Below are 22,174 nucleotides of genomic sequence, written 5' to 3' on the forward strand. Positions count from 1 at the left end.
CGTAGCGGCTCTGCAGTTCAGCCCAGCTGTCCGGTTTGCCGTGCGCACATGCCGCAGCCAAATTAGGATTTCAGAGGGACAGTGTGGAAGCTGTTGCTTTGGAAACCTATTGTTTGTTCAGTCTACAATATCCGTGAGTTACAAAGAAGAGGAACAACAGCAGAGTGATTTCTTTTTCTTTTTTATTATAACAATATTGTATAAAATCAATAGGCTTATCACACAACCAATGCACCTGATTCTATCTTCTACATAACCACTCTGTATTCACCCCTGACATAAAGGCTGCTGTCATTTAACTCATCCAGCCATGAAGGCACTCTACAGTTCTATTTTTCACTGTTTTCTTATCGGTCAAGCTTTGCAGCTGTTGTTTAAATTACTGTATTGTACACATGCAGCTATGTCTGAACACAGATTGGTTGTATTTGGCTTTCTGGTCCCACAGGTGGCTGAGCTGGAGCTGCTTCATGCTGACCTGTAAAGGGACTGGAGGTGGAGAGAGACTTGCAGACGTTACAAGGTTCAGTGTCCCTGCTGTGACATCCTCAGGATTTGGAGCAGCAGACTCTGCACCTCGTCATCCATTCGACCCTGTTGGGCGACACACCAGTGTGAGGAAAATGAAATTTCTACATTGTATTCCACATTGGTTCCTGGTTTTATGAGCACATGCAGAGCTGCCATATCAGTTTATCCACTCATCCTTGCAGAGCAGCAGTCTGAGATTTGTAGGTTTGGCCATACACAGACCCACAGTGTCGGCCTTAAAGTAGTCCATAAACAACCCCTGCCTCTGACTCCATCAAAAGGGGACAAAGGGGGGGAATAACACCACCATGGAAAAGAGAAGCCATCCCAGTATGGCAAGCAGCAACCAAGCCACCAGTCAGGCTGACTAGATGGTAGATGCTTCTGCTGATTGAACAGTTCATATGATCAGACTGCACAGATCTACTGCAGACTAAGTGAAATGCTAAATGCCTCTTCTAAGTTGTGAAAGCCAAGAGATAAGGTATGTGCCCATGTACAAGTCAAAGGGGTCCATGTTTACCAACAGCAAAACAATATCAAAACATTAATTTACAAATTCGTACATCACTCGTGGAGTATAATCCAAGTCTCATTTATCCATGCCTTAGGCTTTCCATGTAGGCACATTGAAGGGCAGGGAAGTGTGCTCTCACTGCCTCAGGCTTTCCTTGTTTGCACACGGAAGGGCAAAGAGGTGTGCTCTTTCTGCCTTAAGGCTGTCACACAGGCGTGGGGAAGAGGTTTTCTGTATAGGCTTAGGAAAGGCAGAGGCCCCAGAACAGAGCCATACCGCCAAATATAATACTGCAAATGGAAAGTTTTCTTTGACTAAAGTGTTCCTGACTGAACGGTAACTTCACCTCACTGAACACGGGAGCTGCAGGTCTACTGCTGCCTCCATTTGTAGTTTGTGTTATTATTTGTGTGACTTAGATGAATTTGAACTAACCCTTTAAAACAACAGTTTTTGGATTCATAGTTCACCTGAGACATGCAGCATTTGTTTATATTCTGTTATCCTATGGACTTTGTTTTGGGGTTTTCTGTTTGTGTTCCTTGTTCCATGTTATTCATTCATGTTTAATCTGTTTCCTGTCTTATTTTGTAGATTCTCTCCTCATGTGTCGTATCTGGTTTTGCTTCCTGTCTTCATGTGTTTTTATCACCTGTTTTCTGTCACACCTGTCTCGTTAGTCCCTCCCTGTTCCCAGAGTCTTCCCTTCACGCCTGTCCTGTATTAGTCTTGTCTGCTCCACCCTTGTTGTTGGCCAATCTCCATTTCCCTCCTTTTGTCCATGTCTTCCTACTCCAGCTGTGTCTTGTCTTTGTGATTAGTTTTCTGTGTACATATACCTGTGTGTTTTCCTTTGTCAGGTTGTCTGTCTTCCTCTTGGGTGCATTCTGTGGTCGTTCCTGCAGTCATCCCTGCGTTATTCCTGTGCTCATCCCTGTTAATTGTGTTTTACCGGGTTGATTTTCAGTTTGGTTTTTGTTCTGCTTTTGTTTGGACTTTAAGTTGCCTGCCTGTACTAGATGTTTTCAATTGGCTACATTAAAGCTCACTTTTTTTTTAGAAACTCAGACTGTCTGTTGGTCTGCATTTGGGTCCTCGTCTGAACTGACACGTGACACATGTGAGAAAACAGTGTTTTCTTTTCCAAATTAACGTAATACAAGGTGAATAACTGTTATACCAGTGTTCATTTAAGGTATGTAAGGTAACATTAAGAGGCCAAAAGTTCTCTTAAAGGTCAGCGACACCTGAGCAATCCCTCATTACAACCAACACGACAAAAAGAAAAAGCTAATGTGAACACCTTAGTTGTGGAATATGATCAAACTGATTGAACGGGAGAACGAGTCAAGCCCCTTGTCCCTGCACCGCTTCTGAAATTTCATCCACTTTTGTCTGGTAAGCAGAGATGGTGGACGGATCGTTCCCGCTCTTAATTGTCTGCACCACAAAGGGGGACAATAAACCTTCAAAAAAATTACATTCTTAAATCTTACAGCAGAGGTTTAAGTATTCATTTGTACTTAGGCTCAAATATGTGCATTCAACTCACCTGTACAGCAGCCAGTAAATGTGACCGGTACACCGTAACCACCTGTTTGTGCTTTCTCTCCCAATCCTGCAAAACAGTTGTGAAAATTTAAGGTTGTGTTTTGTCATTTTCATAAGAGATTTTCCCCCCCTCATCCCTAGTGATAATGTTCTCCTCACCTGGAGCTGCTGTGTGAGGATGGAGATCCTGTTCTGCAGTGCCATTTGCTGCCCAGGGTTACCATGATGTGTAGATGAGGAGGACGAGGAGGTGATGCCCAGAGGAGGCGACAGAGCTCCGAGGGCCTCCTTTAGTCGAAACACCTCCTTGGACAGCTCTGTTATCTGCACAGAGACAGAGACATCAGTTTGGTCGCCTCCTAGTTGCTGCTAGTTGTTTGAGCCTGCCATCCGAACTCTCACCTTGCGATCCTTCTCCTTAACCAAGCCCTGGGATTCCTGGATGCCCTTGTGGAGCTCCTGGATGTGGCTGGATTGCGCCTGTAACTCGGCTAGCTGCTGCTGCACAGTGGCCAGCTGGGACTCTGCGGCCTGACGCTCGCTCTTGTTAAAGAGAGCCTCCCTTTGCACCTGGAACACCTAGACCAGTAAAACCACCAGCGGCACCCTGTCACTTCAGTAAAGCTGTCTACGTTTGATCACGTCTCAAACTGAGAAGCTGCCTGCCTATAACAGAAGCTGATCCAGAAGCTTGATATCTAAAGTTTCTGCCAATTAATATCTAGGACATAGACTTACATTTTATGTGTCTCCCTGTGTTGCCTTGTAGAAAAGCTTCGCCACTATTTTGCTGCATGATTGTCATAATATTTCCATCGTAACATGCTACGCTACACCTTGTCTTATTTCCTGATTTAGTGGCTGAATGTAACCTCCTCTAAAATTAAGATTTCTAAAATAAATCTGAAATATTTCTTCTTCAAAATCATTATTCCCAAAACCACTGTTTTTGCTCACGGGAATTTCCAGTTTCCCAAGGTAACAGCTCTCTCTTTGATCTCCGTACACCCACACTAGAGTGCAAATAAATACAGTAAACCAGGCTTCAGTAAATCTGTGCACTTTTGCTTTTGTTGCCATGTTTAACTGTGATTTTCTCTCAGGGAAGTGTGATTTTGTAACAATACTGCCTCCATTACCAGCACCAATTTACATATTTGTGTGTGTGTGTGTGTGTGTGTGTGTGTGAGCACTGACCAACACTAAATCCTAATGTTGGATTTGGGTTCCAAACAGCCCATGTTTTTTTTAATTAAGTGCCTTCTACTTTTAGCAGGGCTCAATTTATGAAGCACAAAAGAAGCCATTTTAATATCCTTCTCTGTGTGAGACGTGGCCCCTCATTAACCTCTGTTTTGAGGAGTCGGAGACGCAATTACCAAGTTTACAAAGTGAGAGTTTTTATATCTAAATGGAAATGACTTCTGGAGTGTCATTAGTGGCCCATAGTGCACAAACAACACGACTTCAGTGCATCGGTAAACACATATACAGAGGATTCAAAGAGGGAGCTGCTGAATAGAGAAAGTAATACACATATGAATAATGTAGAGGCAGGAAAAAGGCCTTCATGGAACACGGCTCACTTTGTGGCAAACACAATAACATCTAATGTGGCTTTCGATGGCATTAGAGGAGATTGGAGAAGGCAGACATAATAACACACATGCGTGCACACACATACCTCGGTGCAGGTCTTCTCATGTTTGCGAGTGAGATCATTAAAACGGGCTGCGGCGGCGTTGATCTCGGCCTGCAGAGAGAGCCGCAGGGCCTCGTGGTCCTCCTTGGAGATCAGACCCTGCTCTGCAGCCTTCTGGGACTTAAGCTCTCTCAGCTCCATCTCCTTCTCACTCAGAGCCTCCTGAGCTGCTGCTGCACTGCTCTCACTGGCCTGCAGGGAGCGCTGGAGCTCCGCCTAAGGGCCAGGAAGTATAAGGATTAATTATAATGTATGGTCTGGCCAGGCACACACTTCAAAAAGTTAAGTAGCTCATGTAACAACCCATTGGAATATCAGAAATATGCACTGTCACAAAGCTGAAAACTGTGATGATCTGCAATCAGATGCTCTTAACCCTGTTTGGATTATAATTTTCTTACCAAATAATGATCAACAATTACGGTTGTACTTTTCTTGTCAATCATAACCAGACAACCCACTGGAAACAGCTACAAACAGCTGCTACAAATAAACTGCTTTCATTGTGTTTCCCATTCAAAAAGCCTCTTCTTAAGAGGAAACAACTAATTTTGTGAAAATTATATCTCAGCTAAGTGGCAGCCATTTCTGCCTCCTCTGGATTATCATGTTAAACAAGTATTTTACTACTGGAAAGATGGTCCTCATAAAACTGTACCATCTAAGCAGTAGAAGAAAGCAAATACTTTTAAATTTGGTGCTACGTGACCAGAGAAAACAAGAATAAGGGGCTGTGGCATTTGCTTTTGCTTAAGAGGTAAAAAACCTACAGCTACCAGAATGCACTGCGCCACACCGGACCAATAAATGCTCCTGCTGGTGGTTGATGAAATGCAAGCTCGTCCATTTTGACACCAGAAACAATATGGCGGCTGGATGGTAGCAAATGATCTTGAATTACATTTTAACAGTCGGCTAAAATCTGTTTCTGAAAACATTGACGTGAGAAATCGATAACACAGTAACAGAATCTTGGTTTATATCTGATCAGCACTGACAAGTTTTAGGCTGAAGAGTGGTGCAGTTATTAGCATTGGCAAGTTCCTGGTTCAAACCAGTGGGACATTAGAAACACAGAGTTTGCATGTTCTCCCCATGTCAGCGTGGGTTTTCTCTGGGTACTCCAGCTTCCTCCCACAACCTGAAGACATGCAGGTTAACTGGCGACTCTAAATTGCCCATAGGTGTGAATGTGAGTGTGAATGGTTGCCTACTCTATGTGTCAGCCCTGTGATAGTCTGGTGACCTGTCCAGGGTGTACCCTGCCTGTCGCCCAATGTCAGCTGGGATAGACTAGTTTTACTATTTGATTTCAGTTTATTCAGCCTCCATTTTTGAAATACAAGAAACATTATTGCGCCTGCTTCCTGTTCACAAATTCTCATATTACAGCAAAACAGTGCACTAAAATATGTTTCTGAAGACATTTTAGGTGAGAAATACGCAATTCTGTAACAGAATCTTAATATTTGATCAGTGCTGCCTGGTTTTACTGTGTGATCAGAGTTAGGTCTCCGTTTGGGGGCTCTCTTTCTCAATCTGCTTCCATACTCTTTGTGTCCATGGTGGTGGGCATACAAAAACGCAAAGACACAAGCAGCAGACAAGTGGCAGTTTGAGCAACAGCTCTAGAGGCACCAAAAATGTCAGTCACTCTACTACCCACATTGTTATGATAAAAAGCACAAAGCAAGAGCATTTAATACAAGGAGACATGGCAATGAGACAAGAGAAATTTCATCTTCTAAAAAAAGCCCTGCCCTTCGTCTACTCTACATCAGTGCCACACAGGATTTGCTATTCCTGCTGACCTTGATCTTGTCATGCTCCTCTTTGGGTATGGCATCCTGCATGGCCTGCAGTTTGGCCTCTAGTCTGGCAGCCTGCTCCTCGGCCTGACCACGAAAAGTCTTTTCCTCCTGGAGCTCCTGCAGCGTCTGAGCTAGCTGCTCTGACACCGCAGACAGCGCCTCCTTATGTTTCGAGAGCGGCACTGCGTCTTTCAGCTGCAGGGCGTCCTGTGCCCGGCCCTCCCGCTCGGCACACAGACAGTCCAGAGCCTGGGCTGCTTCCTGTCTCGCCACCTCCAGTTCTTCTCTCACTGCCGCCATGGTGCGTCTGGAGTGCTCTGATTGGACAGAGACATGATCAATCACAAAATGCTAAGAAAAGTCAACAATTTTCACTTTTACTTTACTTAAAGTGGAAAAAAAACTACACTGCACACCTGATATGACTGAGGGCTCTGAGCTCTCTGAGTGCTCCTCCTCGTCTTCATCCTCTTCCTCATCTCCGCGTGGAGGAGGCCTGAGTCTCTCCAGGTCAAGGAGGGCATCATTAAGCCTTCTAGCCACGTCCGCTCTCTCCCTCGCCAGCTGCTCACACTGGAGCCCCAGAGTCACCTGCACCTCCTCCAACTCCGAGCGGGGCACGCACTTCCTCAGCTCCCCCTCCAGCTCTCCCAGGCGCTCCTGGAGACGTCGGACCTGATCTCCATCTCCTGCTGCTCCTCCCTCTTTCCCCAATATCCTGCTCTCTGCCAGGGCTGCCTCCAACTCAGCAACTTTGTCCCGGAGGCCCTTCACTGTTTCCGTCTCTTCTCCTTCGCCGTCTTTCTCCCCTTCCTTCTTTGCAGACTCTCTCTGGGCCTGAGCAGCACGGAGTTCTTCGACTTCCTCTGTCAGCTGTTTGATTGTGTCACTGTCCTGGCTGCTCTGACCGCCTGCCTCGCCCTGTCTCTTAGCTAGCTCCTCCTCTAGCTCCGTCACTCTCGCTCTCAGCTGCTGTGCCTCTTGGCTCGGACCCCCCTCTGCAGCCCCAGCACCTGCTACTGCAGACTCCCCTTCGCCACACTCCACAGAGAGCACCCCAAGGCGCATCTGCTCTTTCAGCTCCTCCAGCTCAGACTGGGAGGAGGCCAACTGCTCCTTTAGACCTCGCAGCTTCTCCTTCAGGGCCTCCATACTCTCTGCATCCGCAACTCCTTCCTGAGACTTCTCATCACCACTGCAGAACAAGACAAAGATTATCAGTCTCTCATGCACTAAATCAAAGACTAAAACATAGTTCATCGTACAAAATAGAACACATTAACACTGTATTATTGAAGTGCACAACTGCAACCTGTAAAACCAAGAATTAATCATGTAATAGAGGTCAAGACAGCACCAAATGAATGCTCCTAAGCCTGCATAGCCTCCAGCGTGTTGAATGAAAACTGTAAATGCTCAGCACTTTTAAAAACAGCCCTGATAGCCGCCCCGAGCAGATACTGCTGAGACTTTAGAACTGACATTAGCTAAGGTGTGCACATCTCAGAATAATCTAATACAGCAGAGTTCAAGTGAATGTGATCTGTGATGGCCTCCTGTGTTTGTATCAGTTAATCGATCTTACCGCTCCTCTGCCACGCTGGAGGCCTCGTCCGAAGCCTGGGCCTGAGAGAGGCGCTCCTGGAGGGCTTCAAACTCCTTCCTCAGGGTCTCATACTGAGCTATGGGGACAAAGTCTGAGCTGGACGTCTGCATGTCTGTGTCGTCCTTCTCAAACATCTCCAGCATCTGTACAAAACACAGAGGAAAATATAGTTGAGTGTTGAGTCATGTCCTGTAAGGCGAGGCAAGGCAGCTTTATTTGTGTAACAGGGTCAAATATACAGCAGTAATATGTGTGACAAGTCGAATGTACATTTGTAATGTTGAGTATCACAATTCCACAAAATTTGGTTCACTTGTTATTACCTGACATGCTTCGGCCTCAGTACACAATATGTTTGATACTCGGTTTTTGCACCCCTTAGTTCACCTCTGGGGGTACCCCACCTATAAAGGGGTGTCTCCCGCCTTGCCTCTCTCCTTTTCCTGTTGTGCTCCGTGGGAGAGGTAAGGCATGTTGCTCTTGTGGTGGTTTCCGTGTTAACCTATATTAATAAATTCATTTTATGCTACTGAATGTTGTGTCATTTGATTTGTGTAGGGGCTGGAGTTTGTGTGGTTGTGTATGACGGAGGATTTTTGTTTTTGCCACCTGTTGTCAGGAATAAATGGAGATCACGGACTGGGCCTCTTTTTATCTACACAATGCAGACATCACTAGAGTCCACCGGTTACACTTGTAAAGCACATTTCATACACAAGGGCAACTCAAAGTGCTTTACAGAGCAATAAAATATAAAACATGATACAGAAAAGAGTAAAGAGAAAAAGATATAAAAGGTCAAATTAATTACTAAATGATTTACAATTTAAAAAAATCACCATTAAAAATAGCAAAAGTGCAATAATAAAAATGATTATCTAAAATAACTTAAAATTTGTTTAAAAATAAGGTTGCAGTCATTACAGGGACGGTCAATAGGCCGGCCCCAGGTGTCCCAAGGGTCCTCGAAGGTTCATATGTCATGAGCATGTCAGAGACATATTTGGGCAAGATTTTGAAAACCAGTGTAAGGATTTTAGACCTGGAGTAATGTGGTAATATTCCCTAGTTTTTGTCCGAATAAGCTGAAGATGCCGAACAGCTTGTTTTGGCCTACGAACAGACCTTTGCAGTAATCTAATCTCCTGGAAATAAAGGCGTGGGTGAGCCTTTCAAGGTCATGCTTTGACATTATTCCTACTCCTCTAGCAATGTTTTTTTAAATGGTTGTAGACAGATGGAAATGTGGAAATTTAAATCTGAGTCCAGGATAACACCAAGGTTTCTTACATGACTGAGAGGGATTCAAAGTGAGAGCTGACTCTGTGGCCCAAAGACTTCTCTTATCTTCTCTCTGCTGAGCTGAAGAAAATTTTGATGCATCCGATCATTGGTTGCACAGACATTAACATAGAGTGTCCTTAGTGTGGATTAGAAAATAAAAGCTCAAAATCAATGCAGCACAAGCCCAAATATCTTAACTTTTAATCCTATTAAACCTTAAAAAACCCTCAATACTACACCTTGCACAATGGAACTTGTGCAACGTTTCATTAGATCCTTCTTTCCTGAAAAAAAAAACTGGTTTCTGTTGTAAATGTATAATTCATTTATAATTGAAGCCTATGCTGACACAACCCAGGTGACATCACCCTGTGTAATTTGCTCACACTCAAAGCTCCTCCAGAGCCACAGAGGACACTGTACTCTATTTTCACAGGCTAAAAATTACTCTCGATGACCAGTGAGCTGACTTTATGTGTGAAATTGGTGGAGCTGCCCTTTAATTAACTTCAGTCAGTATGAGTTATGGAATCTTAGCCTGTCCTCCACCATTTAAATCACAGCAGGAGGTTTTGGTTCTATCTTTGGTGCTCATATCAGACCTTAGGTTTCCAACTTTCCAGTCTGGCTGTTTTCTCGGCCTAGATCGCTGCTATTCACACAATGGTGAATGAACCACACCAGAACACAATACTTCAAACTACAGTACTTCCACCAGTCTGACCCAGATAGTGAAGTCTATAAAATGGCCCCCATGTCTGCATCTGATGCTGTTCTCTCCTGTTTATACCTGTTAAAACACAACTGTCTCACCGCATTAGTGTACCAGAGTGCAGCATCGTAAAGTTTAAGTGGTCATGACTAATGTTTGAGTCAGGGACATTCAGCCACTCCTGAACCAACATCTTCATCTTCTGTGTGTGTGTGTGCCACTTAATAATCACTTCACTATCAATTTATCCTCTTTAAGGAGGCCTGGGACTTTGTGAGTGTGACAGCGAGAGAAAGAAAAGGAAGTTAATGTTTGTGTGCTTTTATGTGGGACATGCCGGTTGAATGAGGTGATTGATTAGGTGTAAGTGCGTTCCTGTGTTCAGTGTGTATTTGTGTAGTTGTACTCTCCCTGACCTTACCTGCACTTTGAGAGTTAGTTCAGAGTTTTGTGAGGTAAGTTCCTCTATTTGTTTGCGCAGCTCAGCAACAGTTCCTGGGTCTGCAGGGGAAGGAGAGGCGTTGGCTGAGTCTGTGTCTCCTTGAGAAATGGCCTCGTCCTGAGCAGGGGACGCTCTGGAGCGCTTGGAGAGCAGCTTCTCTAGAGGGAAAGTAAGAGAGAAAACACACAAAATATCAACCTGTGTACTTCCTAATGGGATGGACACACATGGGAATGCCCGTGTGGGATACCAGGGAAGTACATGAATGCCCTCTGCCAGGGCCTGGGAAGCAAATGTACACACATACCTGGGAAGTCCAACATTTCATCCATGTCTTCAGAGTCACTGGCCCCCATACCATGGCCTCCCTTCAGCTCCTCAAGCAGCTTGTCTCTTTCTGCTTCTGCCTCCTGTAGACGCTGCTTCAGCTGGGTCAACTACGGTGCACACACAAATACAAACAAGCAACTTTCAGTCCTCATAAATACATTACTTACACACACACACACACACACACACACACACACACGCACACGCACACACACAGCTCTAATGATAGGTAGGTTTGCAGGTTGCAGTGCAGTACCTCCTCCAAGGCAGAGATGGCGCTCTGTTGCTGCTGCTCCAAGGCTTTGATCTTCTGGAGCAGACGGCCTCTCTCCAGACGCAGCCGGCGAATCTCCTCAAACACCTCCTCATCCTCTGCCTTACACGGACAAGCACAAGAAATATGAGACCCCAGTGAGGTCTGAATTTCATGTAATAGGAAGAACGAACAGCAACTCAAGATTTACGGAGCTAACCTGGGCTGGTTGCTGTGTTTCTGGAGGCTGGGGAGAGGGAGAAGCAGACGGGGGCTCAGGGGACTGGGCAGGTGGAGCCTGAGTACGGGGCTGTGGAGAGGGTGGCAAACCCGGGATCTTTGTGATGAGAAAACAGTAAAATGAATCTCTGTTAGTCATCAAAGACCTAATTATCCTTTAGTTAATCTTTCGAGAAGCAATGTTGTCCTACTGGGATTCTACCTAAGGGATTATAGTGATATTTAAATATTTATGGACGTTCTTGTATCTTGTTTGCTCTCATATAGTAGTGATAGACGTGAACTGATGGTATAAACAACACCCTAAGGCCTCTGTATGAAGAGTTTTCCACCCATTGAGATGTTTCTCAAGGTACCTGCAAAGGAGAGCGTGGCGGTGGAGGAGCTTTCCGTTTGCGGGGGGTAGTGCCCCCTTGCATTGATGAAGCACCTGAGGGGACTTGGGGGGGCTGTGTGGGGGTGGGAGGGGGATCACAGACAGGCAGTGGTCAAGCTCAACATAAAATGGGCAATTAGAGGAAACTGAGATAAGACAAAGGGTCAGCAACAAAGGGGGACCAAAGCCAACGAAAAGAAAAAGCGGCACACGAAAACAATGACCTCATATTGGAAAACATGCACAATATGATCGACCAAAGTGGGCCATGATCTCATTTGATGGAGGGAGTGATCCAACACTCAGCTATGCAACATTACCTCCTCGCCTGCGCCCTCAGGAGCTACGTATGCAGAGGGGAAAGAGACACACAGCGAGACACTTAAACCTCAATGAGGTTCAGCAAAGAGCTAGGGGCTCATATGTGCACGTACACAAGTATATACAGTCATACTTCCTGTCACATTTCTAACATGCAGTTTATATTAGCACGAACCATGTATCCTGCAGTAAATCCACCAAAATCTCCAATTATAGAATAAAAACTAATGTAGTCAGGCATCATATGCACACCAAATTCTCTTCTTCATCTCCTTTTCAAACCTGCCGCACATCTGTTTTCCATATATCAGCAATGCAATGTCTTTGTTGGGAGATAAAAGTGGAACAAGCCTTTCGTCTCTCTCTTTTTTTTAAAAACCCCACTCTAAAATCACACCCAGCTGTCCTTCTGATCCACTTCCTCCTATTACAGTCGTTTCCTGGGGGAGCAGAGACACAGCCAGGATCCAGAGCAGCTCAGCCAAAGACAGAAGCCGTACACTGTGTCTGATGATCTGTTACATGTTGCTGCCACGTGTTTCATATGACGCTGCCACTTTATATATGAGAAAAACTGCTGTCTGTATTCTACTTGATTTAACAGCACTAACTAGGCTTGATTTATGATAATATGATAACTAAGTGAGTGAACTGACTAAAGAGCCAAGTGAGACGTTTAATCGTCTCTATCTCTCTGAGTGACAGAGAAAATCAAATGTCACAATATTTTGGACCAAATATCTGATATTGTGGCAAACAGCAATATTGTAGGGTTGACCATTGGTGCTTTCACACAATATTTAATCATCAGTGATGTGGAGATAACAACTAAAGCTAGGTTTATGTTTGTAGTAGTTTCCTGAGGGCAAGCTGTGTGCCAGAAAAATACATAATCAAGCCTTTTGCATCGAGTGCAGAGGCTCTGAAAGTTGTCGCTACGCTTGGTCTTGCCCCTCTGAATTATTGTAACTGGGCACCCACTGTGTGCACTGCACTTTTCAGTTCATAAGGGAGGTCAGGCCAAGCAGATTCATCTGTACACACATCTCTATGACTCTGCATTAAGAGACCACAGGGACAGTCAAATGGCCTTAAAATCTTTGGAGGAAACAGTCCACCACAGTGGGGAAAGAAAAAGCTTTTTGCTGCAGGGTGTGGGAGAACATGAGAACACATTGTCCTAATATCAAGGTATTTGGTCCAAAATATTGTGTAACAGCCTCGTGGATAGAGTGGTGGCCCTGGGGGAACAAAGTGATATAAAAGAATTTCAACTTGGAGGTAAGCGTCAGTAATAATTATAGTAGACAACTGCAATGTTTGGCTCACGTCGGCTCTTGCTGCTGTTGCCAGGCAGCCTATTTTTCCAGTAAAATTCTTCTGGTGATGATCACTGACTTCTTGCTTATCCAGAGTGAGCATAAATGCCACTGTTTATGCTCATAGCTTGCGCGCCATCTAAGGAGGCCTAAGTCATGGTGTCTTGTGTTAGTATAAACAAAGCTGAACTGGGTAAAGGCAAATATTTGAACAGCTCGAACAGTCTGGTAAGTTCTGAAAATCACTTTACTGTAATGCGGCCTTTAAAACCTGGAAAAGACAACACTTATAATATTATGAAATCCAAAATCTAAAAATGCTTCGGGCCTCATACTGTACCTGGAGGAACTCCATCCTGCAATACTTGCATGATGCGTTGGTTGCCCGTGGTTACACTGTAGTCACTGGCTTTATGTCCAAGGGTGTCAACCAGCTGTGTGTTGGCCCCGCCTCTCAGTAGAGCTTCTACGGTCTCAACACTGTCACTCTCACACGCCAGCATCAATGCAGACCTGCGAGTCCAAAGAAAACATCATAGTACAAACTAACAATGCAGTGAAGTCACATACAACAATTTCACTCAGACTCATTGGCTATTTCAAACCTGACGGATCATCAACCTGTCAATCATTAGAAAATGCAGGATGCTTAAACCTACACAACTCTATTTTAATTTTTTCAAGGATTCCAAAGACAGCAATCAGATCGTGACTCAGGATGAACTACAGGATAAGGCCCTCAAATTTTTCCATTTAATGTGATGATGCAGCCTGACAAAATGTCTCTAATCATCCTCTCTAGGGAGTTACCCACAGACAAACTGTAAGCTGTCGGTCACTGCTGGTGGTCTTGACCTGCATCCTTCCAAATCTGACTCATGCTGGAGACTTTCAATGGAAATCCCTCCTGTATCCTGACCAAGACAACCCCACTGCTGTGAGAATAATCCTGCAGTTTTTTGGGTCTGGTTTAGCTAAGTAGTTTTTCATGCCCAAGTCGACCTCCTACTGTCTGACGGTCTCTGCCACTCCATCTATTAAAGCTTGAGCATCAAATACAAAACTCTCAACTCAACTCTCTCTTGCCTCATTAAACCCTAACTGCCCTGTGTATCATCAACAGCCCGTACCTTCCCTGGTTGTCTTGTATGTTTGCATTGGCACCTCGACCCAACAGAAAGACACACAGCTCCACTCTGCTCATCTGAGCCGCTAAGATCAGAGGGGTGGCACCGTCCTGACAGAGAGATACACATGATTATTCAAACACTACTGTTGTTAAAAGGGACAGTTTACTGCAAAACTTACCTGTATTGCTGTATATCAATCTACACTGTTTTGGGATGAGTTGACGAGTATTGGAGATATCGGCCATAGAGATGTCTACCTTCTCTCCAGTGTAATAAAACTAGATGGCACTCAGCTTGTGGTGCTACAAGAGCCAAAAAAATACATTTGAAGAACTCTTCAGCAATGTCTCTTTTCAGAACTCAAAAGCTAACATTACAGCTCAGCAGAGGAGGACCCCATTAATGTTTACACCTTACCAACACAGGGATGTATGGAAAAGGCCTGCTAGAGCTCGCCATGTCCAGTCTCGTAATGCAGTATGAATGCTCCAAAGTCAGATTGGAAATGACACTGACGGAATCCCGTGACCAATGTGTAGCCTAGACAACTCCTACACTCGCTACTGGAAGGAAGTGGACCCCATCTGCAACTATGCAACAGGCAAAGTCAGCCCTTAAACACAGGGACATTGTTGGACATGTGCAACAAGCAAGAGGAGGCCTTGGCCTTGGAGGAAGCAGACCATGCTGGCACAAGGCAACCCCATCTCAATGCCGAGGTCTTATGGTCAACGTGGTGTGCCAACAAGAGCAGGCAATGAGGTGCACAAATGCCGTCTGATGAGTGGATGACATGGGAGGGAGTTGAGAAGAGAAGGTTCTCTTGGAAGGAGTTGTGGAACAGGGAAGCATCTCAAACTAGCTTCACAATACGAGCCACCTACGATGTCCTGCCATCTCCGAGGAACCTTAGCCAATGGTACGGCGAAGACCCTACATGCCCCATCTGCCCCAGCAAACCTGACACATATTCTGGCTAGCTGCAAGACAAGCCTGACCCAAGGTCGTTACACCTTGCGGCACAATCTGGTACTAAACTGTCTAGCAGCTCCCGGGAGACCAGACAGACATCCATCAATGCCCTACCTCCTCCATCATTCCATCCCGAAATTACAAGAGGGTTTGTACGCAAAGGTGCAAAGCAATCCAAGGCCTGTACAGTAAAATCAGACACTGGAGGTTGCTGGCAGATCTGAATCAATGTCTATGCTTCCCATCTGAGATCGACTTTACTACCTTCAGACCAGACCTTTGGTCCCCCTCACTGTGCCTCCTCTACATTATTGAGCTCACTGCCTCCTGGGAGGATGCTGTGGAGGACGCCTACAAACGCTCATTACAATGAAAATAGTTCCTCTATGAAACTGCTCACAAAAAGGTCTTAAGATCATAACGAGTAATGGGATCACGATTTCTGTAAAGAGACACAGATGTTGAGTTTTCCGAGTTTTTTCCCAGCACTTTGAGCACCACAAGCTGAGTACCATGTAGTTCCATTATATTCAAGAAAAGGCAGACATCTGTACGGTTGATATCTCCAACACTCTGCAACTCACAACAAAACAATCTAGACTGATAAATAGCACTACAGGTAAGAGGAATACAAAATTTTTTTTTTTTAATTTCAGGGTGATCTGTTCCTTTAAAGTACTAGTTAAGCACAAGACTAAATAAAACTTAATATAATTTAAATAAACTCTTGAACTTACCCCATCCTGGACATCCAGATTGGCTTTGAAATCCCACAGGGTCTCAGAGCAGGACAAACAGCCACTGACCGCTGCAGGAAATAATCAGAATTATGATCTTTTCTTTACACCTGCTTACCTTTAGCACTTAAAATATGTTGAATGGGGTCTATAACAGGTGTAGAGGCACATTGTAGTTCTGTAACTGTTACCTGCATGATGAAGTGGTGTCCTACCAATGCTGTCTGTGCAATCTACTGCTAATCTTTCCTGTCAGGTAAAAACAGAAATAACAGCTAATGACAAACCACAGTCTTAAAATTCATGTTTGCATTATTCATTTATATTTTATGATATTCATTGGTCAACTTATCATTCTGTGTTTTACCTGCAAAAGTCTCTTTAAACACTCTGATTGGCTGTTTTTTGCTGCGAGGTGAAGGGCGCTGAAACCTGCAATCAGTTAAAAAACAGCCATTTATAAACAATCCATGGCATGTGTGATTCAACAGCCTTGGCTTGCGAGATAAAAAAAACTTTTATTTGATAATAAAACACCCTACCAGCGCCATCAGTGACGTTGAGTTCTGCTCCATGAGAGATGATGACCTCCAGACAGTCTAGCCGGCCTCGGGATGCACAGAGGTGGAACCTGCCAGGAGGACGAAGGACAATATATGTCACCGGTGTTTAGATATGAGAAATGAGAATCTGTTTCCATTTAAAATGTCTGATCGCTGAGATTTGTTCAGCTGCGGCTGCTCATCACTTTAGTTTTAGCTCAAGAGAAAGTAGGCGACAAAAGGTTACCATTTACCAAAACAGGATCAAGAACAAAAAGGATGAAGAATTGGATTAATAAGCAGAATTTGTAGTGGTATTAAGTGGAATTAACACAATTCTTTCAGTGCCCACACTAAACACCCAGTGGCGGGTATTTCCAGGGGAAATTACTCACAAGAAATTATGTGTTTCATGTTTCCAGGAGCAACAGCAGTGGTTATTAAAATAACTACAACACTAATGAGCAGGCTTGAAAGGAATATAAATGCAGCTACTTCTGATAAATGAAACAAACAAAGGTAAAAATTAGGTAACCAACTTACGCTGACTTGCCCTCGGCATCCAGCTTGGTGGGACAGAGGCCTTTTTTGGCGATGAGAGCGGAGACTTTGTCAGGCTCATTTTGCTCCACAGCCTGCAGAAGCCTCTCATCACCCTTACTCCAGTCCTGACTCTGAGGGGGCCAAGCCAGAGAACAGGTCACCACCCTGAACTGTCCCAAAGGAAACTGATACCACACTGCATATCTCATAGCACACAAAACAATACATGACCGGGCAGCCAAAATAAATATAGTGCAATTAAAATGACTTCCATATTGTGCCTGAGATCATTTACAGCATGAGATATCAGTTTTCAAAGTTACAATGCCCTACTTTTAAGGCATAATTGGTACTTAAAAGACTGATATTTCCTTCCCTGTTCCTGTGATTAGTAGATAGAGAGAGAAAATACCTACTGGCAGCGGCAGCAGGCTGAAACAAGGACAGAGCCGCTTCATCAGGCTAAACACAGGCTGCTGAGGATCCATACTGCTAGCAGGGCATCACACACACAAAACTAAATACAGCTGCAGAGTACCAAGCTACCGCTGTGCGTCCTGCCTGACAATACACACTGCCGCCTGGCTACATGACAAACACACAGTTACATAAGACACCGTAGAGAACTCTGCCACCCATAACTTTCTTCATATAGCCTTTAGAGGTCACAGCAGCATCGTGGCACAGATTTACATACCAGAGAATTTATGCTATGCTCACAACTCCCGTGAAATTGAATAGCTCATCACAGAAAAACTCTGACACACACACACATACAGTATCACTGCTGTCCTCACAACAACGTCTCCCTGTGCAATGCTCCCTGTCCGCATCCAAAGCGCTATCCCATCATCATCCTGCCTCGGCTGCTAGCAGTGACATAGCCAGTCTGTCACACTATGCTGACTACCACCTCCTTTCCTTTTCCTCACTGTCCTCCTTTCTCTAACCTAATAATTTCTCTGCAGCCTTCGTCTCTGTAGCAGGCTTCATCCTTCTCTCCATTAGTTTTTTTGTCAGGTCCTGCACGGTACCCCCCTGGCAGCGTCATGCTGTAGATCTGTTTCTCTGCAGTTACAGAGCGGGGCCTGGGTAATGTGAGGACTCAGCAAAAAGGGGAGAAACAAGCTGGCTCTCTTCTGCAGGTTTAGATTGGTCATTTGCGAGGCGGAGGGGACATAAACAGGCACAGAAAGAAGCTGGAATCAAGTCTCTTAGGATACAGAAAGGTTTACGTGTGTGGGATATGTGTGTATACATGCATGATCAATCTATCTATCTGACAGTTGGACTATAATAACAATATATAACACACCTTCACTGAGTGCCTATTAAGTGAAACTACTCATGACAGGGAGGTAGAGTACAGACAGTAAGAGCCTGTGAGGGTGTTGAAAGCATAATCAGGACCATAATGCTCAGACTAAATCGTGGAGCAAGGGTTTGCTAGTATATCTGCTTCGACCAGCACCCCTGTGCTCCAAGGGTGCAAGGTCTTTGACCCCAATATGTCTACATGGAGGAGACAACAAAGCAGTATCTTAAAAATACAGTACATTAAGGAGCAAGGTGAAATCCCACATGACAAAGCCCTTCAGAGGAGCATAGGGGTGACAGCAGGGAAGTGGGTATTCTTTGAGCGTGTGTGTGTGTGTGTGTGTGTGTGTGTGCACGTGTGAATAATTGAAGGCTACCTGAGATCTCTGGTTATAGCAGCAGTCTGGAGACAGCTCTGCTCTCCTGCTGCTGCCCAGTGACACTGAATCCCAATGCCCCCCCTTCCCCATACACACACACAACCTGGGATATATATAAATGACTACAACTAATGAAGAGCAGGTGAACACTGTAATATCAGGTTAAAACACAGCTTGAATGGCTTATATCTCTGAATAGCCTGTAGGAGTAGCAAACAGGTGTACTACTTTTAAACACACCCAACTTTAGGGCTCCACATGCCCCACAACAGATGGCTCTTACCTCTGTCTTTTTAAACTTTGCCCTCAGACTCTTCATAGTGGTTTGATCGCCTCTGTGTCAACTGGAACACTGCAAGGAACAAGACAAATAAACTTGAGTGTCACTGTTAATTGCAACTTATTTAATGTGTCTTACTTTGTTTACCCATGATTCAAGCATCAATAGTGGGTCCAGCATCATGGCAACATGTGGGTGCACCAAATAGGAATACATAAGATAACATGAGCCCTAATGCAGTTAACACACATGTATAAAGTGACCTGCAGACACAGCCTACCTGTGGAGGACAGTCCAGCTCCAGGTGAGTCCCTCCTCTGTCCCATCAGCGGCTCACAGCAAAACACTGGAGTCACTGCTGCCTGGCGGACAGCAGGAATGCACCCGCCCCCATCGTAAATCAACCAATCAGCAATGCGCAAAACACCGGATCAACGTTTGATTGGCGACAATGGATCATACAGTCCGTCTGTCGCGTGCAACACAGCACAGCGCAACGTGGAGCGTTTTTAAAGCCTCGCGCTGGAGAGCACAGCTGTAATTTTGTGTTTAACGGGCGGCTGTAAACTGTAAAATAGCACTCCGTCATATATAAGTTGCCATTATGTCATTATGTCGCTACCTCGAGCTCACAATTCAACACGGAGGGGGGTGTGTGGGAAAGTTCAGTATTTGGGACCTTTTTAGCCAATCACTGACACGTTATGGTGGATGTAACCAATGGCAGCGCAGGGGCAGCTGAACCCGGAAGTTCATACTTTTGTACTTTTCTGAACGAGAAAGGTAAGTGACGCATTAAAAATTATTTAACTGCTGCTCTAACTTAAATGTAACTCAACTATTTTGGGTGCCACTGAGCTTTTATACTTTATTAAATTGATAATTTACTGAGGTGGTAGCATAAATCCCTTTGTTTCTTACTAAATGTTCATAAATTGCCCACTTCTTAGTCGTGACCGAATAGTAGCTAATTAGTCTAGCTATTTCTTTTATTAACACAAACTTTAAAATTATATGAGCCTTTCTCTACTGGTTATTGTTGAAGGATACATGCAATACACACAAGCCACCAAATGAGGGCAGTAAATGCAAGGCAGAGGAAACTATGGAAATCAATTAATTATACAGCAGCGTTACAAGCTCAGTTTTCCAGCCCCAAAATCAACCCAAAACGCATCACCATATCAAAATAATTCATAGCTTTGAAAGGGAGCTTTTGTTGATGTGTGTCAGGTTGTACATGAAAGAACAGGCACGGATGTACCCCTACAAAATGTTTGTTTACCTCTCACATTGATGAATGATGCTGCTCAGCTGGGAAAGAGCAACAGTTTGGAGAAAATGTCACATCCATATTTAGCCCTTTATAATGAGGGAGTCTTATTAATTCACTGAAATACTCCACAACGCCTTGTTGTTTCTGTTTGATTCATTTTAATCTTTGGCTCCTGTGCAACAGTGTTTATTTTGTGTAAAAAAAAAAAAAATCCACAATGACTTTATACCTGTCTGTCTGCCTGTTTGTGATTATCTCTCACTGCAAGACATCCTGATTTTCCATTTCTGCTCTCCTCTCCCCCTGTGCTCTCCACGTGTCTTCCTCTTGCTGAGTCTGACAGCTCGTCTGTCTCTGATTTTCCATCTCTTGCTCAGTTTCAATCTTTTCTTCCGCACTGTTCTGGCTCTCACCACAGCCGGGATGGAAACAAAAATTAAATGTATGCTCAATATGTTGCTGGGTTGTAGGGGGGTTAGAGGAGGTGTTAGGACTGAGCGGTTTGTGCAGATGAAAAAGGGGAATGTATTGCTGAGGGGAGGTGGGAGAGAAGGAAGATTATTGGTGCATTCAGGAGATAAAAATGCTAAGGTAGGGAAGAAAGGCATGGAAAGGGCAGGGGAGATGAAGATGGGGCGAACGGAAAGATATGGGAAAACCACTGAGTCCCTGAGGAACCAAAAGATGACATTTCTTTACTATTCCACATGTGCCCAAAGACTGTATTTAGTATAACAAGGAAATATTCCACAACGTTTTGGTCTGATTGATTTAAAGTATTGAAATGTGGTATAGATGTATTTTTGGCAAGTATCTAACAGGACAATTTTGAAATGTTTAAGGTAAATTACACTTTTATCAATAGTCAACGTATGGATGTTTGAAAAATTAGGAAAAAAGCTAGCATTGTGTTTATTAAATGTCTTATATGCTTTGTTTTTACACTGCATTGTATGTGCTTTTTACTTTTACTTTTTATGACATACCAAATACTTGGTTGTGCCCCTTCTAGTTTCTGAGAGAGAGCCATTTTCTTATCCTACTTTATTAAGTCTTTGAGCACATGGTACTAATGTTTTTTTCCCCAAAATATAATGAAATAATTATAGAAAACAGTAGTCCCATGTGCCCAAAGACCAAATAGAGTATGATCAGAAAACCCCCCTTTTTTTAGCCAAATGGTTCGACCGATTTTGAGCATTTCGTCAAAGTATGTCCTTAAGCAAGTCAGAGAACACTTCCACAAAAGGAAATTAAAAACCCAGTGATGCGGGCACTGCGCCGGACCATCGTGGTGAAGAGGGAGCTGAGCTGGAGATCAAAGCTTTAGATTTCCTGGTCCAGCTACGTCCTAACCCTCACCTATGGTCATGAGCTCTGGGTAGTGCCCAAAAGAATGAGATCGCGGATACAAGCGGCCAAAATGAGTTTCCTCTGTAGGATGTCTGGGCTCAGCCTTAGAGATAGGGTAAGGAGCTCTGACATCCGGAGGGAGCTCAGAGTAGAACTTCTGCTCCTTCTTGTTGAAAGGGGTCAGCTGAGGTGGTTTGGGCATGTGATCAGGATGCCTCCTGGGCGCCTCCTGTTAGAGGTGTTCCAGGCACGTCCCACTGGGAGGAGGCCCTGGGGCAGACCCAGAACATGCTGGAGGGATTACACATCTCAGCTGGCCTGGGAACGCCTTGGGGTCCCCCAGGAGGAGCTGGAAAGCGTTACTAGGGAGAGAAATGTCTGGGATGCTATGCTTGACCTGCTGCCCCTGTGACCCGGCCCGGATAAGTGGATAAAAGTGGATGAATGAATGGAGTTGCGGGCACTAATGAGTTTTAAGATCTGAGGAGATTTCCCTGAAAGATATTAACCTGTGGGATGGAGTTATTATCTTACGAGATCTTGTATCAAGATTGTGTGTTGTGCCAACAAGATCTGTATCAACTTATCAAATGAACATTCCTTGAAGAGATAAGACCTGTAGCACAACATATTGATCTTGTTCCCACAT

At 44.4% G+C, this 22,174-nt stretch overlaps 1 protein-coding gene across 1 annotated transcript; it reads right to left on the reverse strand.

Moving 5' to 3' along the window:
• Positions 1-164: 164 nt before the first annotated feature.
• On the reverse strand, positions 165-18,971 carry ankrd24 (ankyrin repeat domain 24). The gene is made up of 21 exons (XM_033621181.2): positions 18,900-18,971; positions 16,920-17,050; positions 16,377-16,465; positions 16,202-16,266; positions 16,026-16,083; positions 15,835-15,905; positions 14,126-14,232; positions 13,336-13,508; positions 11,676-11,698; positions 10,960-11,076; positions 10,743-10,862; positions 10,464-10,593; positions 10,136-10,314; positions 7,698-7,861; positions 6,529-7,307; positions 6,113-6,429; positions 4,284-4,517; positions 3,002-3,178; positions 2,759-2,923; positions 2,601-2,666; positions 165-594 (listed from the first exon to the last, which is right to left on the reverse strand). The coding sequence occupies exons 1-21, from the start codon at positions 18,933-18,935 to the stop codon at positions 526-528; spliced, it is 3,270 nt and encodes a 1,089-aa protein (XP_033477072.1). The 5' UTR covers positions 18,936-18,971; the 3' UTR covers positions 165-525.
• Positions 18,972-22,174: the final 3,203 nt, after the last annotated feature.

This window comes from Epinephelus lanceolatus, chromosome 6 (assembly GCF_041903045.1).
Source record: "Epinephelus lanceolatus isolate andai-2023 chromosome 6, ASM4190304v1, whole genome shotgun sequence".
In the NCBI taxonomy this organism is placed as follows: Eukaryota; Metazoa; Chordata; class Actinopteri; order Perciformes; family Serranidae; genus Epinephelus; species Epinephelus lanceolatus.

Excerpts from the sequence above, each read along its gene's own strand:
- ankrd24 (XM_033621181.2), bottom strand. The coding sequence starts at position 18,935 with ATGAAGAGTCTGAGGGCAAAGTTTAAAAAGACAGAG. Across the intron at positions 11,077-11,675 it reads CTGAGGGCGCAGGCGAGGAG|ATCCCGGGTTTGCCACCCTC; the intron begins GTAATGTTGCAT and ends CTCATCACAAAG. Across the intron at positions 4,518-6,112 it reads AGGAGCATGACAAGATCAAG|GCGGAGCTCCAGCGCTCCCT; the intron begins GTCAGCAGGAAT and ends CCTGGCCCTTAG.